The sequence below is a fragment of the Pteronotus mesoamericanus genome, unplaced genomic scaffold (assembly GCF_021234165.1).
Source record: "Pteronotus mesoamericanus isolate MK-2021 breed Mesoamerican mustached bat unplaced genomic scaffold, CSHL_Meso_final contig_68, whole genome shotgun sequence".
Lineage (NCBI taxonomy): Eukaryota > Metazoa > Chordata > Mammalia > Chiroptera > Mormoopidae > Pteronotus > Pteronotus mesoamericanus.
In genome coordinates this window covers 1433772-1452643 of record NW_026555234.1, presented here as the reverse complement: position 1 = coordinate 1452643, position 18872 = coordinate 1433772, and the positions used below count along the sequence as shown (strand labels likewise).

The following is an 18872-nucleotide window of genomic DNA, read 5'->3' as shown; positions in this document are numbered from 1 at the left end:
AGCTGCTACCGCGTCCTGAAGGTATGTGTCAGGCCTACCAGCCACATCCAGCCCCGCGAGAGGAAAAGCAGCTCGAACCTTCCCGATGTCCTGCAGCGTGGCCAGCTCCAGAATCTGGGCGAGCACGTCCAAGGCCGAGCGCAGAAAGCCGCCGAACTTCTCCGCGCTGTTCTGAAGATCCAAGGTGACCTTGGGTAGAGGGAGCGCGTGGTCACGACAGGGCTACGCCGGGCTCTCTGCTGCGCCGCGGCCCTGTACGTGGGCATTTGGGAGTGCCTGTCTGTCCGCCGGTTTCTGGCACTGGGAGCATGCACTGAAGAGAAAACAACTCTTCCAGAGCCACAGCAAGCCTGCGCCTCTCTAAGGCATCTTCCCGCCGACACTGACTCTGCTGACGTAAACAGTCCCCACCCGCCCACCACAGTGGACCAAAGTTTCAGACGCCCGCCACGGGCAGCACCTGAGAAGCAGCACCCCGAAAATACAAAATACGTGTCCCACTCCCCCTACATTGGGGTTCACGGGAGATCAATATCAAAGTCAGACCCAGCCTTTCAGTCTGGCTACAACAAAACACTAGCCTTGGTAAAAATTAAGATTCTAAAGACCTCAGCTTAAATTATGCAGCAATTCCCCCATTTAATAAACTGAGAGAATGAGTCAGGTCCAAAGATACATTATATAAGAACACAGTCACGGGGAAGAGATCGCCCATGAAAACAAAAACTGGCAAAATCCATGCCGAAGTGCAACGATAAACAGAAAGGTGCTCAGTGAAATACGATCCGATCACCCAGCATGAAGGAGGAAAGCAGGCGAGGGACACACAGGATGAAACGGCTAGAGGACCTAAGGCTGGGGCCAGGCTCCCACCCCTGGGGGCGCTTCACCGCAGAGGAGGGGATTCCGAGGAGGGGCTGCAGAGCGGCAGCGCCGCTGGTGGGGAGGTGGGGATGGCGGGAAGGGGTCCAGGAAACAGGCGGACAGACCCCTGACAAAACCAACTGCAACTCGTATCCCTGAGCACGTGTCCAAGCCACGACTCTGAGGGAAACCGTCAGGACCCCGCGAGGCCCTCGGGCACGTGCGCACGGTGACACAAGCAGCAGCACCTTGTAGTTGGCGTGGGTCGCTTTCAGAACGTCGTGCAGCTTGAGGTAAGAAGGAAGGTGGTAGAAACTCCCCAACGATGAGGATTTATTTGCTGTAACAGGTCCTGAGGCTTCTGCTTGGCGGGAGGCTATAAACACATACACACACAGAGACACGCACATGTTTAAGACAGAAGGAAGCATTTGCTAAGCTTAAAATAGATCACTGGCAATAATGAGTTTTACAAGCATTCTAGTAAAATAAAAGACAAACTTTCTCTCTGACTTTTAATTAATTAGAGTAATGAGAAATTGACTAATAAGCCCAAGTACAATCTGAGTACCTTCCAAAGAATAAAAAAATAGAAGCAGAAGACAGGAAGAACACCAGCATGATGCCTCCATGCGTTTGTTTCGGTCGGGCTGCCTGTTTGCAAACCAGAGGAGCAACCAATTCCACGGCCTCAGCCAGCCCCGCAAGCTCTCAGAGCCCAAGGCTGCCGGCGGCAGGACGGGGGCGGGCCCCAGCCGGGCTGGGTCAGGGCCCTTGCAGCCGCCACACGGGGGGACACGTGAGCACGCTCTGACAACACATCGCTACTACAGTGGTGTTAACACGCAAATGCCAAGCACTGCGTAAAACCACTCAAGTTGTAAAGGTTTTGACTCGGAGCCCTCAGTCTCCGTGAGGGTCAGGAAGGAGCGCGGACAACACAGCAGCTTCCATGCCGCCACCTTCCTGCGGAGCGGCCGGCACAGCGCTCAGCCACAGGCTTCACTGCGGAAGGGGCGGGAGGGTCGCGACTGGCCCGTGTGGGGAGAGGGAGCCAGGCCCACCTGCTGTCTGGAGCTCTCCCTCGCCCCGAGCAGCGCCGCCACTGCTGCACCCCCGGGACCTCTGGCCCAGCAGCGCGGAGACTCTTGGGGGCGGCAGACCCTGCGGCTGTGGGCACCCCAGGCCCCTCTCACCCAGACGACCGCACCCGCCTTGCCCCGCACTGGGCTCTCCCCACTGTGCATGTCCCACTTCCTACTTCAGGACCCCCCACGGGGATCCCTCTGCCCCGGGACCTCCGTCCCCAGCATCGACACCGCCTCCCTCACTGAACCCTGGATCCCTGCATCCCGCTCTGCGTGGGAGAAGGGGGCGCCGGGGAAGGAGGCAGCCAGCGAGGCCCCTGCTATGGGGGACGGCATCTTCGCAAGTGACAGTCAGAGATGCTCCCGGCCAAGCGTGGTCTGTGCACACCCAGCAATTAGCATTTGCTCTCGGAAGGCTCGCCTGGGGAACCATGTCTCCGGCTTCACCACTGTGCATTTCATTTCCAGAAGTACCGAGTCATGGCGTTAAGCCTGCCACGAGTAAGCGCAGCCCTCCGTGTCTGTGACACTTGTGGCCCCCCGCCCGTCCCCGCCCCCTACCTGGGCTGGCCTCACTGCCTTTCTTGGGGCTCAGCGGCACGGACGCCTGCTCTCCTGGCTCTTTCTCCTTCCCCTTCCGTCGGATGGGGCTCAGCGACGGGGGGTTCGCTAGGGACGGCAAGGCTGCCTAGAACAGAGAGGAAGAATCTGGGAGTGTTAACTGATCCAGAAACCGAAACCTACAGTATATGGTTTTACCATTTATTGAAAAGAACCAACCCATGTCATTCATTCTCTCTTCGACGCCCCATTTCCAGAGCTCAGACACTGCGCACACACCAGGCACTGCACTCAGCTCGCCAACCCCCCAGGCAGCGGGGGCTGCCTAGAGCCCCCTGACGGGCGCTGGGGACGTCTGGAAAGGAAGGGGCCCTGGAGCCCCAGGCACGTCCCCTCCAAGCACAGCGACCAGAGTGTTGTCTGGGGGCCACAACACAAAGAGGGCATGAAGCCATGTTTTAGACTCCGTCTTCCAGGCTAAGAAAGAGCTCAGACATGAAGTGACTTATCTGAGGTCACGGCTGACCGGCAGCAGAGCTAGAAGTCAGCCGTGCTTTTTTGCAAGATGCTTAGCAGGGAAAACAAAGGACTTGGGGAGCAAGAACGAAGAGTCGCGCTCGCTCTCGTGTTTCTAACTGTACGAAACACAAAGTGGGAGGAACAGGGCAGGCAGGGCCTGGTGCCCCAAAGACGGACCTGGGTCTCCCCCGTCCGGACGCAGCAGGCGCAGGCCTGACGGCCTTGTGCTGCCCTGTCCCACACTAGATACCATCTACATGTGGCCATCGAAATTTAAACTCAATTACAAAATTAGAAGCCGGTTCCCCAGTGCGCTGTGGGCAGGAATGCGGACTGGTGCTGCCACTGTGGAAAACAGTGTGGGGGTTCCTCACAGAGTTAGAACCGAACGACCATATGATTCAGCGATTCCAATTCTGGGCATAGTACATACAAAGAAACCCAAACACTAACTGGAAAAGATACATACATCCCCATCCATCGCAGCATTGTTTACAACAGCCCAGATGCGGAAGCAACCTAAATGCCCACCAACAGGCGAGCGGCTGAAAGAGCGGTGAGATGAACGGCTCTGTCTGTGTGTGCGCGCGCACGCGCGCGTCTGACAGACTGTCACTCAGCCATAAGAAGCATGGCCGTGTCTGCAGCACAGACGGATCTAGAGCGGAGGCCCCGGCCTCCGGGCCACGGACGGGCACCGGTCCGGTCCCGTTAGGAGCGTAATGCGCTTGAATCATCCAGAAACCACCCCTACCACCAAGGTCCACGGAAAAACTGTCTTCCACAAAACTGGTCTCTGGTGCTAAAAAGGTTGGGGACCACTGATCTAGAGGGAATTAGGCGGAGTGAGATGAGTCAGACACGCACTGTGGTTTCGCTTACATGTAGGATCTAAAAAAACAAGGGTCAACAAAGGAAACCAAAGCAGACAGACAGACGCAGAGAGCACGCGGAGGACGGCCGGGGCCGGGCCGGGGAGGGGGGCGACGGGGCTGTGCGGTGCAGACTGGCAAGCACGGGGCGGTCAGGGGCGCAGGGCCCAGCGCGGGGCGGGGCCGGCAGCATCGCAGTCGGTACGTGCAGCGTCCGGGCGGTGCCGGACCTACCCGGGGTCGCTGTTAGTTACATAAGCGCCTGACCACTATGCAGGGCACCTACTGTAATTCTGAGCATCAATGGTAGTTGAGAAAAACAACAATTAAAAGAAAGAGGCTCAGGCCCTCAGCCGCGGGGCCACACGCCAGGTGTGCGGCAGCCACAGGAGGGGAGCGCTGCTGTCCCTGCAGGCGCAGGTGCAGCCCGTTTCCATGCCAACACAGCCGTGCCGGGCAGCGCCAGCCCTGAGAGACACAGGGCAGAGCCTGGAAAACGTCCACAGTGCGCTGAAGGCCGAACCCGGAACCGCCAGGAGCCGACGGAGCCGGAGGGACCAGAGACAGTCCGGAGGCTGACAGGAGCGGGCGTCCCCGGCAAGGAAGGTGGCACCGAGTGACGCAGTGGGTAGGCGACACAGGGCCAGGGACGCATCCACGAGACTCGAAGACTGATCTGGGCAGCAGGCGCTGCCGCGGCAGGTGGTAGCAGAAACCAGAGCTGCGAGGCCGGAGAATGGGGGCCGGAGCCAAGGGCGGAGGCTCCGCCAGGCGCCTTGCAAGGGCCAGGGGCAAGGGCAGGCGGAGACACGCGGGGGTAAGCGGCAGACAGGCCTGCTCGGGGGGCCGGCAGTGAGGGAAAGGCTGTGGGGCAGCTAAAGGAGAACCTGAGCTCCTGAAGCTGGAGGGGTCTGTTCAAGACAGAAGACACAGGCAAGAGAGGGAATCGTCAGATGCGCTGATCCACCTTCGACCCACGGTGGAGAGAGCCTGCCGTTTGTCTCGCAGCAGATTTTACAGAACTCTGCTTCACAGGAAAGCCCAGCTCCTCGACAGCATGCCAGGAGAGAGCACGCAAGCGACACACAGGCACTTCACGCCTGAGCTTCCTGGCTCCTGCTGAGCACCGAGGGCAGGACCGTGACGGACAGCACAGAGGGGCTGACCGCTGGAGGGCCCCGTCAGGGCCACGCCGTGCGCGCCTCTGTCCGCCCGGAGCCGAGGCAGCGGGCAGGGACGGCGGGCAAGGAAGGCCGGATCGGCCAGCACCGGCGCGCGCGGGGCCTGGGCCCCTCATGGTTACCTTGGCTGCGGGTCCAGGAGCCACCTCATCCAACACGTGTGCACAGATGTTGATAACCTTCAGCAGGTGGGAGAAGAGCTGCTCGACCATGGGCACCAGGCTCCGGTCCCCCAGCGCTGGCCACACCTCCTCCTGCTTGCTGGCCGCGGGGCCGGCCTCTTCCTCAGCGGCCCAGGAACTCCGCAGAGACTTGGGGGCGCTGGCTGTGAGACAGGCACACGGGTGACCTCCCACCTCCGCGGCGGGCGGAGGAAACCACTCGGGGAGCACGCGCCCCTCAGACCCACCACATCCCACATCTCCACCTGAGAGTCACCTGGTACCTCACGTTCAACAGGAAATTGACCTTCTCCCTGAAACACCATGTCCCCAGCTTCCATGGCTGCCACCGCCATACGACCACCCAGGAGGTGACGGCCACCCTGGGCCCCTTCTTGGTCTTCATAACCGAAGTGCGAGCGGTGGCCCAGGCCCGCCGCGCTGCCTCCTTCACGCCCCTAGCGGTCTCCTCCCCGCGGCCGCACAGCCACCGTTCGGTTCAGGTCCCCCCCTGAGCACGGCACAGACCTCCTGAGGCCCCTCTCCTTCTCAGGCACTGGCCCAACAGCGCGTCCCCTCCGGGACCTCCCACGGCTACCAGGACAGGTCTCCTTGATGCGTGGGCAACACCCACACCCATCAGTTCCCACAGGCCCCTCCTGCCTCACCAGCCACATTCTCCATCCTTGTCCTCACTCTTACGTGACATCAAAGCGACTTACGGCTCTGGAACATCACACAACTGTCCAGGTCTCCCTGCCTTGGCACGTGCCCCGCCCTCCGCCTGCTGGGCCCGTTCCTGCCAGTCCCCAAGCCTTGCGCCTCGTGCTGCCAAGACAGCGCGGGCCCACGGTGCCCCTCACATAAACAAGCGACAAGCGGGTCTGCAGCTACAGAGGGCGGCCTGGGAAAGGCCTCCGTCAGAATGCCGGACGCGGACCAGCTGCCTACAGGACACGATTCTGCATGAAGGCAACGTGTGGCCTCGCAGCACTTGCCTGCCCGTGCTCACCACCCCACCCCTCCGAGGGGTGCAAAGACCGGCAGTCTCTGCTTCTAGCGGGCGCCGATACCTGCGAGCAGGTTCCCAGCCAGGATGAGGGCGTCCTGATGGGCCGAGAGGTCCAGCGGGAACCACGCCGACGAGAGCAAGGTGAGGACCGTCGAGACCATGCCCACCGTGCAGCTCTTCCGAGACTCGTCTGAGGCGCCCAGCGGGGGCGCTCTGGAAGCAGACAGCGGCGCGGTCAGGCCACAGGGCGCCTTTAAAGCAAGCCGTCCTGCCTTCCCTCCAAACGAAGAGGGAGGCTGTCACTGTGCACGTCACATGGGCTCATACAGTAATTTTATGATGAACTGCATCTTCCCTGTACACCACAGCCCGTAAACATGACTTGGGCAGGAAATCAGGTAGCCCATCTGATTAAAAGTGTTACACCTTTTAATCTTCCTCTGATGACCCCACAGCTTGCTGTGACTTTTGAGCTGGCACATTTTACTCCATAGCAAGGCGCTCAGAGCCAAGTGCTGGCCCTGTGACCGGAAACTGCGGTTGCAGGGTAAATACATCTTTGTCCACAGAGAAAACCGTCACTCCAGGAGGGAGAACGCGACCGCGTCAGCACACGCCCTGGCCACGCGCTGACACACACACGGCGCCTGCAGGTTCCTTGCCGGTGTGATGGCCCTCGGCATCGGCATGTGTAATAAAAGCTTACTTGCTCTTCGCTGCTGTGGGAGACTTGAAATTATTCCCCCGGTGCTGTGGGGCCACCCACCCACTGGCAGAACATCATTTTAAATGAAAACTATTCCTAAATCTCACTTGCGTGGCTCATCACAATTTTGTGTGGCAGGCCACATTTGATTTTAAACACACATTTCTAAATTTTTAATGCTTAGTGAATAATTCTGGAGTGAAGCCAGCCAGCAAGGAGCACTTTGCGGGCACACGCGAGTCCCCGCACGGAAGCCTCCACGAGGCTGGAGGGGGCGCTTCGGGCTCCTGGTAGTTGCGAGCAGCTTGGTGTTTCCCTGGGGCTCCCGCCACCAGTGCCCACACAGCTAACTGCACGGAAACAAGCACCCACGGGGCATTCAACAAGAAAGAAAAACGCTTACCCGCAGTGCCAACCCAAACTCCAGACGCAAACTGGAAAGGCTGTGGAGAGAAGGCACAAAGCTTCGCAGCATCCGAACTACAGAGGAAAGGAATAAGGAAATCACTCCCAGACACTGAGAAGCGATTGTTAAACACAAGTGTCTTTACACTTTATAGAAAATACAAATGACAGAGACCGTGTTACCACTGGGATATCTGGCCGGCGCGGCCCAGCACGGGGCCTCGTGGCCCAAGCCGCGGCCCCCCTGCGTCGCACCCACAGTCTGTATCGTGCCCGGCCCTGCTGCCGCATGCCGGGTGCATCAAGTCCCTCCCCTGCCCCCAGACCACGACAGCCACAAAGGCAGGGGTCCTCTGCCTTTACACCCAAGCCTAGAACAAGGCCTGATGCATGGAGACCACAGCAAACACACAAAAATAATGTTTACGGCATTCTAAACAAATCAAAGGAAGACCCAACTACCAAGTGCTCAAATAATCCTTAGGTTCGAAAGGCACGTACAGACTTGTCAGGACGGCCTCATCATAACTGAGTGCTTCGCAATGTGGAAGCGTTGCTTCTATCACGTAAGATAAATGACAAGGTTTGACCTGGTAATTGGCAAATAACTCTATTTTTGTATAATACCATTTTCTGAGTATAAATGTTAAACTTTCTCATTTTAGAAAATTTGTGAAACCCTGGCTGGTGTGGCTCAGTGGACTGAGCACCGGCCAGCGCACCAAAGCATCGCCGGTTTAATTCCCAGTCAGGGACATGCCTGGGTTGCCGGGCCAGGTCTCCAGTAGGGGGCACACGAGAGGCAACCATACACTGGTGTTTCTCTCCCTCTTTCTCCCTCCCTTCCCCTCTCTAAAAATAAATATATAAAATCTTTTAAGAAAGAAAATTTATGAATATCTGAAATATATAAAACAAAAATCACTCATCCTGAAATGAATTTTGACAACACTGCCAGTCACTTTCCTGAGGATGTGAAAAATATACATGTAAATATTATTTTATAATTTTATTTTTTTAAAGAGGGGGAAGGGATGGAGAAAGAGAAACATCCATTGGTTGCCTGTCATGCGCCCCCTACTGGGGACCTGGCATGCAACCCAGACATGTGCCCTGACTGGGAATTGAACGAACCGTTTAGTTTGCAGACCAACATTCAATCCACTGATTAAGCCACCCCAGCCAGGGCATAAATATTACTTTTCATAACTGAGCTCTTACTATACACAAGCAGACAGTTTCATATTGTGCCTTCTTTTACTCAGTATTATACTTAGATTATGTCTGTTGTTAAAAATCCTCCAAGCACATTAATAGATGCATAATAAATACACTACTGTATGTACTGAATTTAATCATAATCAGAAGTTAATCATTCTTGGGTTCCTGGATATTATGGTTCTTTTCTGATTTTAGCATCATAAGTAATAATAAAAATAATTACATTATACAAAAATCTTTGTTAGCATTTCTGGTTTTTACTCTTTAGTACATATTTGTCACTGAGACAGTTTAAACTTTAAACTTCTAATACTGCCAATTCAGATTACGGTAGCTTTCATTTGCCTTTTTCTGTCTTCCTGTATTAGCTGATACTTTACAGCGAGCACACGTTACTGTAATAATGGGAAAAACGGTATCTGCATCCCTACTGCGACCAACCAGGCTTTTGCTCAGAATAGCACCATTTCTCAGTGAGCCCCGCGCACAAGAGCCTAAGCCTGAAAGTGACTGCAAACTCCCTCGGCAGGACCAAGCCGAGGGGACGCACCGTGCGCGCGCGCGTGGTGGCTGTGACAAGCTGCTGCGACACGGCGGCAATGACTCTGGACAGGTTGTTCTCCATGGTGACATCCGTTATGCTTGGCAGTAAGTTGTAGCCTCTGTATATTCTGGTAAGAAAGATACAAGGACTTAAAATCTACTATTAGAGCTTAGGACATTTCCAAAATTCAGATGGCATTTGAAAGCTGAAGGTTAGAGGCTACAAGCAGCTAGAGGAGTCGTAGTTTTAAGCAAAAGAAAGACCGATGCAAACCAGCCATTATTCCAGGGGTCACCGACCTCCCTCCGCCTGGTCCGGGGACCCCAGCTCTGGTCTCCCTGCCCTCCCCCCGCCTGGGTCTGTGGGAAAAGTCTCTCATACATCTTCCACAACACCGGGCCCTGGGCCCAACCAGGCTGGGGACCGCCGCGCTACAAAACCAGCGGAAACCCCTCCCTCCCCCAGGCTGCCGCGCCACCAGCTCTGCTGGGCCAGGGCAGCGCCCTCCTCCCAGCGCCTGGCCAGCTCTCCGCCGCCCAGAGCCGCCCATCTAAAGAAGCCCGCCACGAAGCCCCTCCTGATTCCAACCGACGAAAACCCTTCCCCTGGGACTGCCAGCCCTCTCCCACGTGCCGTCCGGGGCCCGCAGCAGCGCCGATCTCCTTGTGGTTACACATGTCGCCCCTCCGCCTCTGCCAAGGAGCCTGCCAGGCGGGCACTGAGCGTGCTGCTTTTGGACAGCAGTGTCCTGTCCTCAGAGGCACCGCACAGCACGCCGGGGGCCCCGCGCCAACTCCCACGGAGCCAACGCCAGCAGGGAGCGCGGCCGCGGGCGCAGCTGCACAGCGGGCCCCCGTGCTCCTACGGACCTGAGCGGATGTCAAGAGGCCAGCTGGGCTCGGAAGCGGGAAATTTTTCGAAATTGCAGTTCATGACCAACTTTAATGAAACATTATACGTGTCTCTGTTGGCACCTAACGTTCATTTTCTGAAATGGCCTTTGGAAACAGCAATTTCCCCATGCTCATCAATGCCTGACAATGAAATGCTTTTGCACAGTTTCCACTTATCTTAAAGGAGAATTTACCCCGAATCTGTTCAACAGAAAATGCCGGTTCTGAAGTTGGGAAAAGGATATTCTCTAGGAAGGAAATTATTCCATGTGTTTATTTAAGCAGTCTGTACATAAGAGAGATGATGTTTATTTAGGAATAAAGACTTCAAAAGTTGACAAGCTGAGTTCAAATTCAGGACAAAAGCATCAAGAGAACATTTCAGCTGAGACGTCATTTAGCCCAAGTTTTGAAAAAATCCAGCAAAAAGAAGAGTTATCATGTAAAACTAATTTTTAAAATAGTATTTAAAACATAGAGAGTTGGCCCTGGCTGGTGTGGCTCAGTGGATTAAGTGCCTGTCTGCAAATCAAAGCGTCGCCGGTTTGATGCCCAGCGCAAGGCACATGCCTGGGTTGCAGAACTGGTCCCCAGTAGGGGGCGTGCGAGAAGCAACCACACACTGATGTTTCTTTCCCTTTCTCCCTCCCCTTGCCCACTTAAAAAAAAAAAAAGAAATCTTTAAAAAAAAATAGAGAGAGTTGAAAAACCATAGCCTTTCTCACTTCCACGGTCTCCTTTCCAAGTTAAAGTTCTAAAGAAATGGTAAGTTCATGAAAGCATTTCTGCTTGAATTGCTTTCACAGTAACGCCGTTCATCCGAGCACGAGACGAGAGCGCACAGCCACCTGGGCCTGCGCTGCTGTTTCTCCCGATGAGCGTGGAGGCCACAGACCGCAGACAGCTCTCCGTACGCTCACAATCTTGAAGAGTCCCCTCATCTAGAAATTAACGGGTGCGGCGTAACCAGACTCGTCACAGGCAACCCAAATGAAAGTGAGAAATTGAATGGACAAGTTTTTAGATCAGACAGTGCTAGTCACACAGAAAAGCACACTTATCAGGATGTGGCTGGTAATGAACAAGCTAATAAATAAGCTGCACTGGGTCTCTGCCGGGCGACTGGGCAGAGTCTGTGTAAAGAGGTGGGGCGCTAAGTCCTGAAACAGGAACATCCTATCAAAGGAAGGCCACCTACTCAAACAGTCTCACCTAGTGGTTAGTTTTTTTCCTAGAAAATCCGTTTTAGATGAAGGCCCTACTGAAGCTAGGTATCAGGGCCGTGCTTCCACCAGGCCTGGCTCGCCCCGCGTACCTGGTGATGGTGCTGACGGAGAAGTGCGAGGCAGGCTGCGCCTCGTGCATGAGAAGCTTCAAGTAAACGCTGCTTTGGTCTCTTGCCACGGCCACTACTGGATCAGCCTGTCCTTGGTCGCACTGGTAAAACAGCTTTGGGACAAGCCTAGCAGAAAAGTAAGGTTTGTTCACACAAGCAAGCACTGCAACTCCCGTGGGTCACTGCCCTCTCGGCCACAGCAGCTCAGCCTCCAGCAGACTACCCACACGCGGCCACGCCCCTTCCCCAGGTATGGCACGTCAAGGTGGGGGTCTCCCGTCCCAGGGCCACTCACCCACCCTGAAATAACTGGGTGCTGTACTTTCTTTCTGCGTGTCATAGAATGAAGTGCCTTCCTCTACACATATTAAATGCTTTGATTTAAAAAAACACCTTAAACCCTGGCAGGTGTGGCTCAGTTGGCTGGGGTGTCTTCCTGTAGACAGAGCAGTTATGGGTTCAATCCCCAGTCAGGGTGCATATGAAAAGGCAACCAACCGATGTTTCTCTCACAGCAATGTTTCTCTCCCTTTCTCCCTCCCTTCCTCTCTTTCTCAAAATAAATAAACGAAAACCTTAAAAAACAAAAAAGAAATACCAATTTCTGCCAAAACAAGTGGCTCATAGTTAAGGTTTCCTGAAGGGACCCGCGTGGTGAGCAGGGCCGGGCCCAGCCGGCGTGCAGTGGCAGCGTGTTTCAGGACGGCCACTTCACAGCAAGCACCGACCCCCTGGGCACAGCCGCCACTCCTGGGGGTCCCAGGCCCACACAGAGTCCCATGGGCAAATGCTCACACTCCCCAAAGAGCAGAAACTACCACCACTGTCCTCTAGCAAACGAAGGAATAAAAGGGGCCATGTGGCAGAATCCGCTTCAGCAATAGAGGGCATGGACTCCTGGTGCCGCCGCCGCCACCTCAGCGCTGACCTCAGACGCTCGGCGAGGGACGCCAAGGCCAAAGCCCACCTGCTGTGTGACCTTAGAGAAAATGTCCAAAACAGGTGAATCTCTGGGGAGGAGAAGCAGGTCCCTGGTTGCCGGGGCTACAGGTGGGAACGGGGAGTTTGCCAATGAGCACAAGGGATCTCTGTGGGGGGGTCGCAATGTTCTAGAACTGGATGCTTATGCAGTCTGTAAATGCACTAAACATCATTTAACTGTCCATGAAAGATGTGTGCATTTTAAGAGATGCAAATTATACCTCAAAAAAGCTCTTAAAATTTTTTTAAGAAATCAAAAAGCTAGTCTTAGTAACTCAACTTCCAAAAATGAATTTAAAGAAAAATAATCATACGTAAACATCTATGTGACTACAGCATTATCTGTTATTTAAATCAAAGACAACTTTATATCCAAACAAATAATATTGATCTCAAAGCTTTATCACAACCACTTGGTAAAAAAACGGCACTAATTAAAATTTGTTTCTGAAGAGTATTCGATAATAAGAAGATGCTAAAAATATATTAAGTGGAAATTACTAGATTACAAAACTGCGTGTATATTGGTCCCAGCTTTGAAAAAGAAACTCATGAACAGGATGCAGCAAAACAGCAACAGCTTTTGTCACCTCCAGGCAGGACCCAGAAGACCCCTACTTCGCTCTCAGCATCGTTCTCTGCAGCCAAAACCCTGATGAGGCGAGCACAGGCCATCCCGACAGGAGGCCAGGCTTTGGGTGACTTCTTTTTGGATGGACTGCCAGGAGCCGGGAGTGCTGTCCAGGAACACTGCCCTCCAGCCTCTGAATGTTTTCCTTTTCTCATTCTCATAGCTTTTAGCAATTAAGATTTAAGCGGAAAAAGTGACGGGGAGGAAAGATATTGGGTGAATACCTCATTAATGAAGCGGCAGCAACATGGCGCACCCTGGGGTCTTCGTCCCCAAGCAAATAGATGACCACGCTATTGAGCACCCGTTCTTGCAGTTTCAAAAGCTTTGGAGAGAAGAAGAAAAAGAGGCATGATCTCTCTCTGCAGCTCAACTCTCGGAAAGGCATCCCGGAAAGCCAGCGAGGAAGCACTCAAGACCGCCGGTCTCAGGTTCACACCACAGTCACGGCCTGCACGCTCAACGTGAAGTCAACCTGAGCAGCGTGCACCTGGCCAGCCTCCACCCCAGGACGCTGACACCGCGGGGGCTTACCCCTGTGTAATGGTGCGCCCCTCGGTGCAGGTGTTCTGCTTTTGCCTCCAGAAAGCTCACCAGCCTGACGAAAGAACACATTTCCCGGTGAGGCAGCTCACTGCCCCACACGCCCGCCGCTGGGACACAGGACACCACAGACGGCTGGGGCAGCCGCCCGGGGCAGCTGGCCAGGCGCCTGCGGTGCCCGGGCGCCTGGGGCCAGCGCTGCCTCCCAGCAATGGGAAGAACGGCCGCGTGAGAGCGAAGATCTACATCCTCTTGGGGTTCCAGGCTCTGTTAATCAGGTGTGCTGAGAAAACAGCTTTTCTTCAAAATAAATATAAACGTGTATTGCTCGGAAAGACTCCCAGTGCCCCAAAAATCCTCTCAGACAGGCAGGCAGAAGGCAGGGCAGCGGCAGGCGGAGGGCTGCCCCTTCCCGCCCTCCGGCCACAGCCCGGGGGCGCTCACCCCCACGGTCAGAGCCCCACGCGGGGGTGCAGGTGGCACAGCCCCTCATACTGGGATGTTCGGAGGGAACGAGCACTACCCTGGGGAGGGTGGCCGGCACGAGCCCAGCACACGGCCAGCCGCGATAAACGCTCCCTGCGGTCCCTGGGTGGGAAAGGGACATCTCCCTCCTGAAAGGAAACGGCTCGGGCTAAAACTCCCTCCTAGACCAAGACCGGCCGCAGCGCAGCAGAGGCGCGTCCTTGCTGCGGCCACGCACCGGGCGGCTCTCTGCGCTCAGTGCGGGATGGCCATGCGCACATGCTCCCGCCGAGGAAGCGGACGTGGGACGAGCCACAGGTGTCAGCAGCCCGCGCGCCCTCCCCGCCAGCCGGAGCGCTCCCGCGACCAAGGCCGCCAGGAAGACGCGCCCCTCCGCAGCGCTGGCAGAGCCCCGCAACAGGGCGGCAGAAAAGCCCTCGCGGCTGGAACCCCCCAGGCCTTTGCCACACGGGCGACCTGGCGAGGCTCACCGCCCCCCCCCGCCCGGGGAGACCTGGCGACACTCACCGCCGGGCAACCATCACCACCTACAGCACGGGAGCCAGACCTCTCGATGCTCAGCTCAAAGCCCCGAGCAGCCTGGGTGCCCGGATGAGGCGGCGATGCACCTACCGGAAGTCCACCTCTGCCAGAGTCTCCAGCAGCTCCGTCCTCACCAGCCAGTAGGAGCTGCTCCTCAGGCTCAGCATGTCGGTGATCAGCTGCAGCCCCAAGTCACTGTAGCTGCTGCTGCAGAGGCTCATCACACAGTGCTGAAAAGCAAGCCACTGCGCTGGCATCCCCACGGCCCCTCCCATCCCTTGCACAAGCTCATTCTGCGTGTCTCAGAGACATCTGCCGTGCGCTTTACCTGAGAAACCTCAAGTTCGAAGTCTGTCCCTGACATATAACCTGATCTCCCTCTTCCTCCCAATGCCTCCTCAGCCAAGGTCTCTCCCCCAAGACACCCCCCTTCTGAGCGCTTATCAGCGTTAACAAGGGAGACCAGGCACAATCCCCTTCTGAGGCCATCTCAGCACCGGGGCAAGGGACAGGACTTCTGTGGCCCCACGGTGCCCCGCGCCCCCAGCACTCACGGGCCAACGCGAGGCCAGCAACGGGGCCGCTGCCTACACACCTGCTTGTGCTCAGCCGAGACCCGGCAAACACTGTGAATGAAGCCACAGCTCTGGCCAGGCCGTTAAGTTTTAAAAAGGGAAGGCAGACTGCAAGCTGACAATGACGAGGTTCTGTGGGTTTTTAAAACATGTTTACTGGTTAAGTTTTCGTGCTGGTGACTGGCTGGGGGGATCTGGGGCCCAGGGGCCCAGGGGCAGGACACGCACCACGCAAAGCACGGGGCCCTGCCACTGGCCCGAGCAGAGGAGGCACATCTCCTCGGAGCCACGGGCTGCCTCAGCCTTGCACTGCCCGGTGGAGGTGCTGGTTGCTGTTCCACAGGTTTGCCACTTAATGTTAGCAAGGTCTATTTCTAACTACTCTCTTTAGGAAAAGGGATACTTCAAACAGCTATTCTGAGAATCAAAACTTAAAAAAAGTCTATGAAACCTTAACTCTATGGCAATAGTTTCTTTCTAAAGCTACATGGCAGATACACAGATGTTTATTATTGTTTAAAGCTTCAGAATGCCTGGACATATTTAGTATTTTCATTGCAGTAATGATAAGGTTTCCTACACTCAAAAAAGAAGCGTGTTCCACAGCACTCACCCGCACAGCTGTACATGCCAACTTGCAAGTAACAGAAGACTCATCCTTCAGCGTTTTCTGCAGCAGAGGAACACAGTCCGCCAGAGAGAACGTGTTCCCTGACCGGAAGAGCAAGAACAAATGCCTTCAGGCAAACTCGAACGGGGCAGCGACACCCAGAAAGGGCCTCCTCCAAACCGACTATTACCTGTCACAGTGCGAACGGAGCCCATCCAGCCGCCCACCTGGAAGCGGGAACGGCTGAGGATGGAGCAGAGGAGCGTCCCGCAGAGAACAGCCGTGGCTCCCCGGACCTGCGGGTCTCCGTGGTCGATGTAGTTCAAGACGTCCGAGACACACTGCTCCTCTGTGGGGACAAATTACCTGGACACTGTGCAAAGCCCCTTCAACCTTCTAACTCAAAGGGAAAGTTCAATTCTCAGGGAAGCAAAAAGGGCGAGGGGCGGTCCCAACCTAGACAAGACCTGTCTAGAATAACCAGCAGCGCTGAAGTGTTTAGGGGCTTTAAGATCCTAGATTCAGTATATCCCTGATGTTACTCAACACAACGTGTTATAATTCCAGGCTGTCAGCAATAAGCCAAATGCCAGTACTTTACTTCAAAAAAGATTACACACACTCAAAGGAGTCCATGCACACCTAACATAAATTCAGAAGCACAGCTTTGCCCCTCACCCAACGGAAGGAAGGGGGGGCAGGGAAGGGTCCCAGAAATGCAGCTTTTCCCACTGCTCCCTCTGTGACAACGCGCGTCCCCGGGTGTGCGCGACGGGGATGGCTGCTGCCTCGGCCACTCTCAGGCCCCACGTGCCTCCGAGTGTGAGCGTCTGGCCTGGCTCAGTGGGACTGTGGTATAAATTTTCATTACATGTAATTTGTGCTTTTGGTAAAAACCCATTACGGAGTCAACTGGATCTTAAGTCCCAGAATTCTACTGTCCTGTTGTGTGTATTCCAACTACATAGCAGGTGGACAGGGCACCTAAGAAGCCACCACATCGTTATTTGTGTGCTGTATGAATAGCTGTGACACAGTTCAAATGCCACAGTGAACTCAAAAAACTGCTCTGAAAGTAAATAGCCAAGGTGGTTTGAAATAGTTTTCAAAATAACGATGAAACGGGGAGGAGAGATGCACGGCTGACACACCAGGGTACTCCGCGGTGTCCAGAGGGGCTTTATACAGCTTGCTGAAGAAAGACTCGGGGTGAAGGGCCACGGCCGCTCCCACACAGCTGAGCGCCAGCGCCTTCACGCTGACCCGCACGTCCCGATCCGGAACCAACGCTGCAATGAAACCCCCAGGGCACCTTCGGCTCCAAAGCTGCAAATGTTCGGTTCCCAAACAAGCAAGGGCAGACCCACGACAGCCGCCGCAGCCCCGTCGTTCCCTCGCTCCTCCCGCCAGTCAGGGAGGCCAACGCTCGTGCTCAGCCTGCCGAGTCCCTCGGCTGCAAGAACCAGGCACAGAACTGGCCAATGGCCTGTCTCCGAAACCTGGTGACTCCTTCAGCTCGGCACCCGCCCTCTCATACTTACCATTTTTTTCCCCCGTTAGCAAAAATGAAGCAGATAAAAGACGGACACAATGGACCAGGGGGGCAGCATCCTCGTCGGTAGGCTGTCCAATGTCACCTTTGACCCGGCAAGGCTAGAACAGAGGAACTGACGGTTGCTTGTCTGATAATCAAAGAACACACACATCCATCCGCTCATTCAACAGAGTTCCCAGCAGCCCCGGGGCCACACGCAGGGTGCTGAGATCCTGCCTCTTTGCCCATGCACCGGCCCGCCCTCCCAGACCACGACGGGGCAGGCTGAGCCTGGGGCGAGGCAGCTTTGATGCCAGTCCCACAGGCTGTGGCGGAGATGAGCTCAGCGCGCAGGGCGGGCGCACCAGGGGGGTAGGCTGCTGGGGAAGTAGAGCACGGGCCACCACTGACAGGACAAAGAGGGACGGGAGCTGGGGAAAAGCCCCACCCTGAGAGGGAGGCGGCCTGGTGCTCAGGGACTTGATAGGAACACCTGTGTGGGACAAAGTCCCTAACACTAGTTCTTCCCTGAAGAACTGAAAATCAACGGGAGGACAGTCAGTTCCTCAAACTAAACTAAACACTGAATTTCCGTATGACCCCGCCATTCCCCAGGAGGGTGTGAGTCAGGGTCTGCGAGCACCCACGCTCACAGCAGCATCGTCCAACGCAGCCAAAGGGCGGCAGTAACTCAGGTGCCCATCCTTGGGTGGAGGGAAGGACAGGATGCGGTACTACACGCCATGAAATATTATTCAGTCTTTAAAAGGAAGGAAATTCTGACACCTGCTACAACATGGACGACCCTTGGGGACGTTATGCCAAGTGAAATACGCCAGTCACAGGAAAGGACAAATACTGTATGATTACTTGTAGGAGGACCCCAGGAGTCAAATCCATAGACAGAAAGTAGAATGGTGGGTACCAGGGGCCGGGGGAGCTTTTGGTTAATGGGGACACGGTGTCAGTCTGGGAAGATGAGAAATCCTGGAGGTGGACACAGCCATGGTCACAACAACATGAACGCACTTAAAGTCACTGAACTGACAGCCTTTATGTCACGTGTATTTTACCACAATAAACGCACCAATCGATCAATGGAACAAAAACAAGAAACAACCCAAGGTCATGCAGACTGTCAAACGAGTGCTCCCAGAAATCAGGTGAGGCAGACAGTCCGCCTGGGGAAGGCTCTCGAGGGGCAGTGCCGGCAGAGGCAGGATGGAGAGCAGGCCTGGGGAGAGGCCGACGGCACAGGAAACGGCTGCACAGCCGCACGGGAAGCCGGAGGCCCGGGGGCAGGCGGCCCGAGTGGCCGGAAACACTGGGGAGCCCAGGGCGCTGCGCGGCCTGGAACCCGCACCTTGCTTTCCTGCTCTCCCAGGTCGGCAGCCTCCTCTCTCGGCAGGAGCTTATCCACGCTGCCCTCAGAGGGCCGCCTGCTGTGGCCCATGCTCCCCAGCAGGTGCGCTTGCTGAAGGGCTTCTGGAGGCAGAGAAGTCAGGAGTAAGTGACGAGTTTCCCACTACAGTGCAAACACACACATTTACACAAAGTCAACATAAAAGGAGGAGTCGGAGCAAGAAAACAGTCAATCATTCCTCGGATGGTTTCCTTGTTTATACTT

At 55.5% G+C, this 18872-nt stretch overlaps 1 protein-coding gene across 1 annotated transcript in view; it reads right to left on the bottom strand.

Annotated features, from left to right (window-relative positions):
- The window catches only part of HTT (huntingtin), a 100631-nt gene that overhangs the window by 48797 nt on the left and 32962 nt on the right, over positions 1–18872 (bottom strand). The window contains exons 14-29 of the mRNA XM_054581876.1: positions 18609–18730; positions 17253–17364; positions 16863–17000; positions 15902–16060; positions 15715–15812; positions 14617–14756; positions 13510–13573; positions 13200–13300; positions 11343–11489; positions 9141–9261; positions 7368–7444; positions 6320–6471; positions 5208–5410; positions 2514–2640; positions 1113–1240; positions 79–189 (exon numbers count right to left, since the gene is read on the bottom strand). Coding sequence (XP_054437851.1) covers positions 79–189; positions 1113–1240; positions 2514–2640; positions 5208–5410; positions 6320–6471; positions 7368–7444; positions 9141–9261; positions 11343–11489; positions 13200–13300; positions 13510–13573; positions 14617–14756; positions 15715–15812; positions 15902–16060; positions 16863–17000; positions 17253–17364; positions 18609–18730 — 2000 coding nt within the window. The remainder of the gene's footprint in view (positions 1–78; positions 190–1112; positions 1241–2513; positions 2641–5207; positions 5411–6319; positions 6472–7367; positions 7445–9140; positions 9262–11342; positions 11490–13199; positions 13301–13509; positions 13574–14616; positions 14757–15714; positions 15813–15901; positions 16061–16862; positions 17001–17252; positions 17365–18608; positions 18731–18872) is intronic.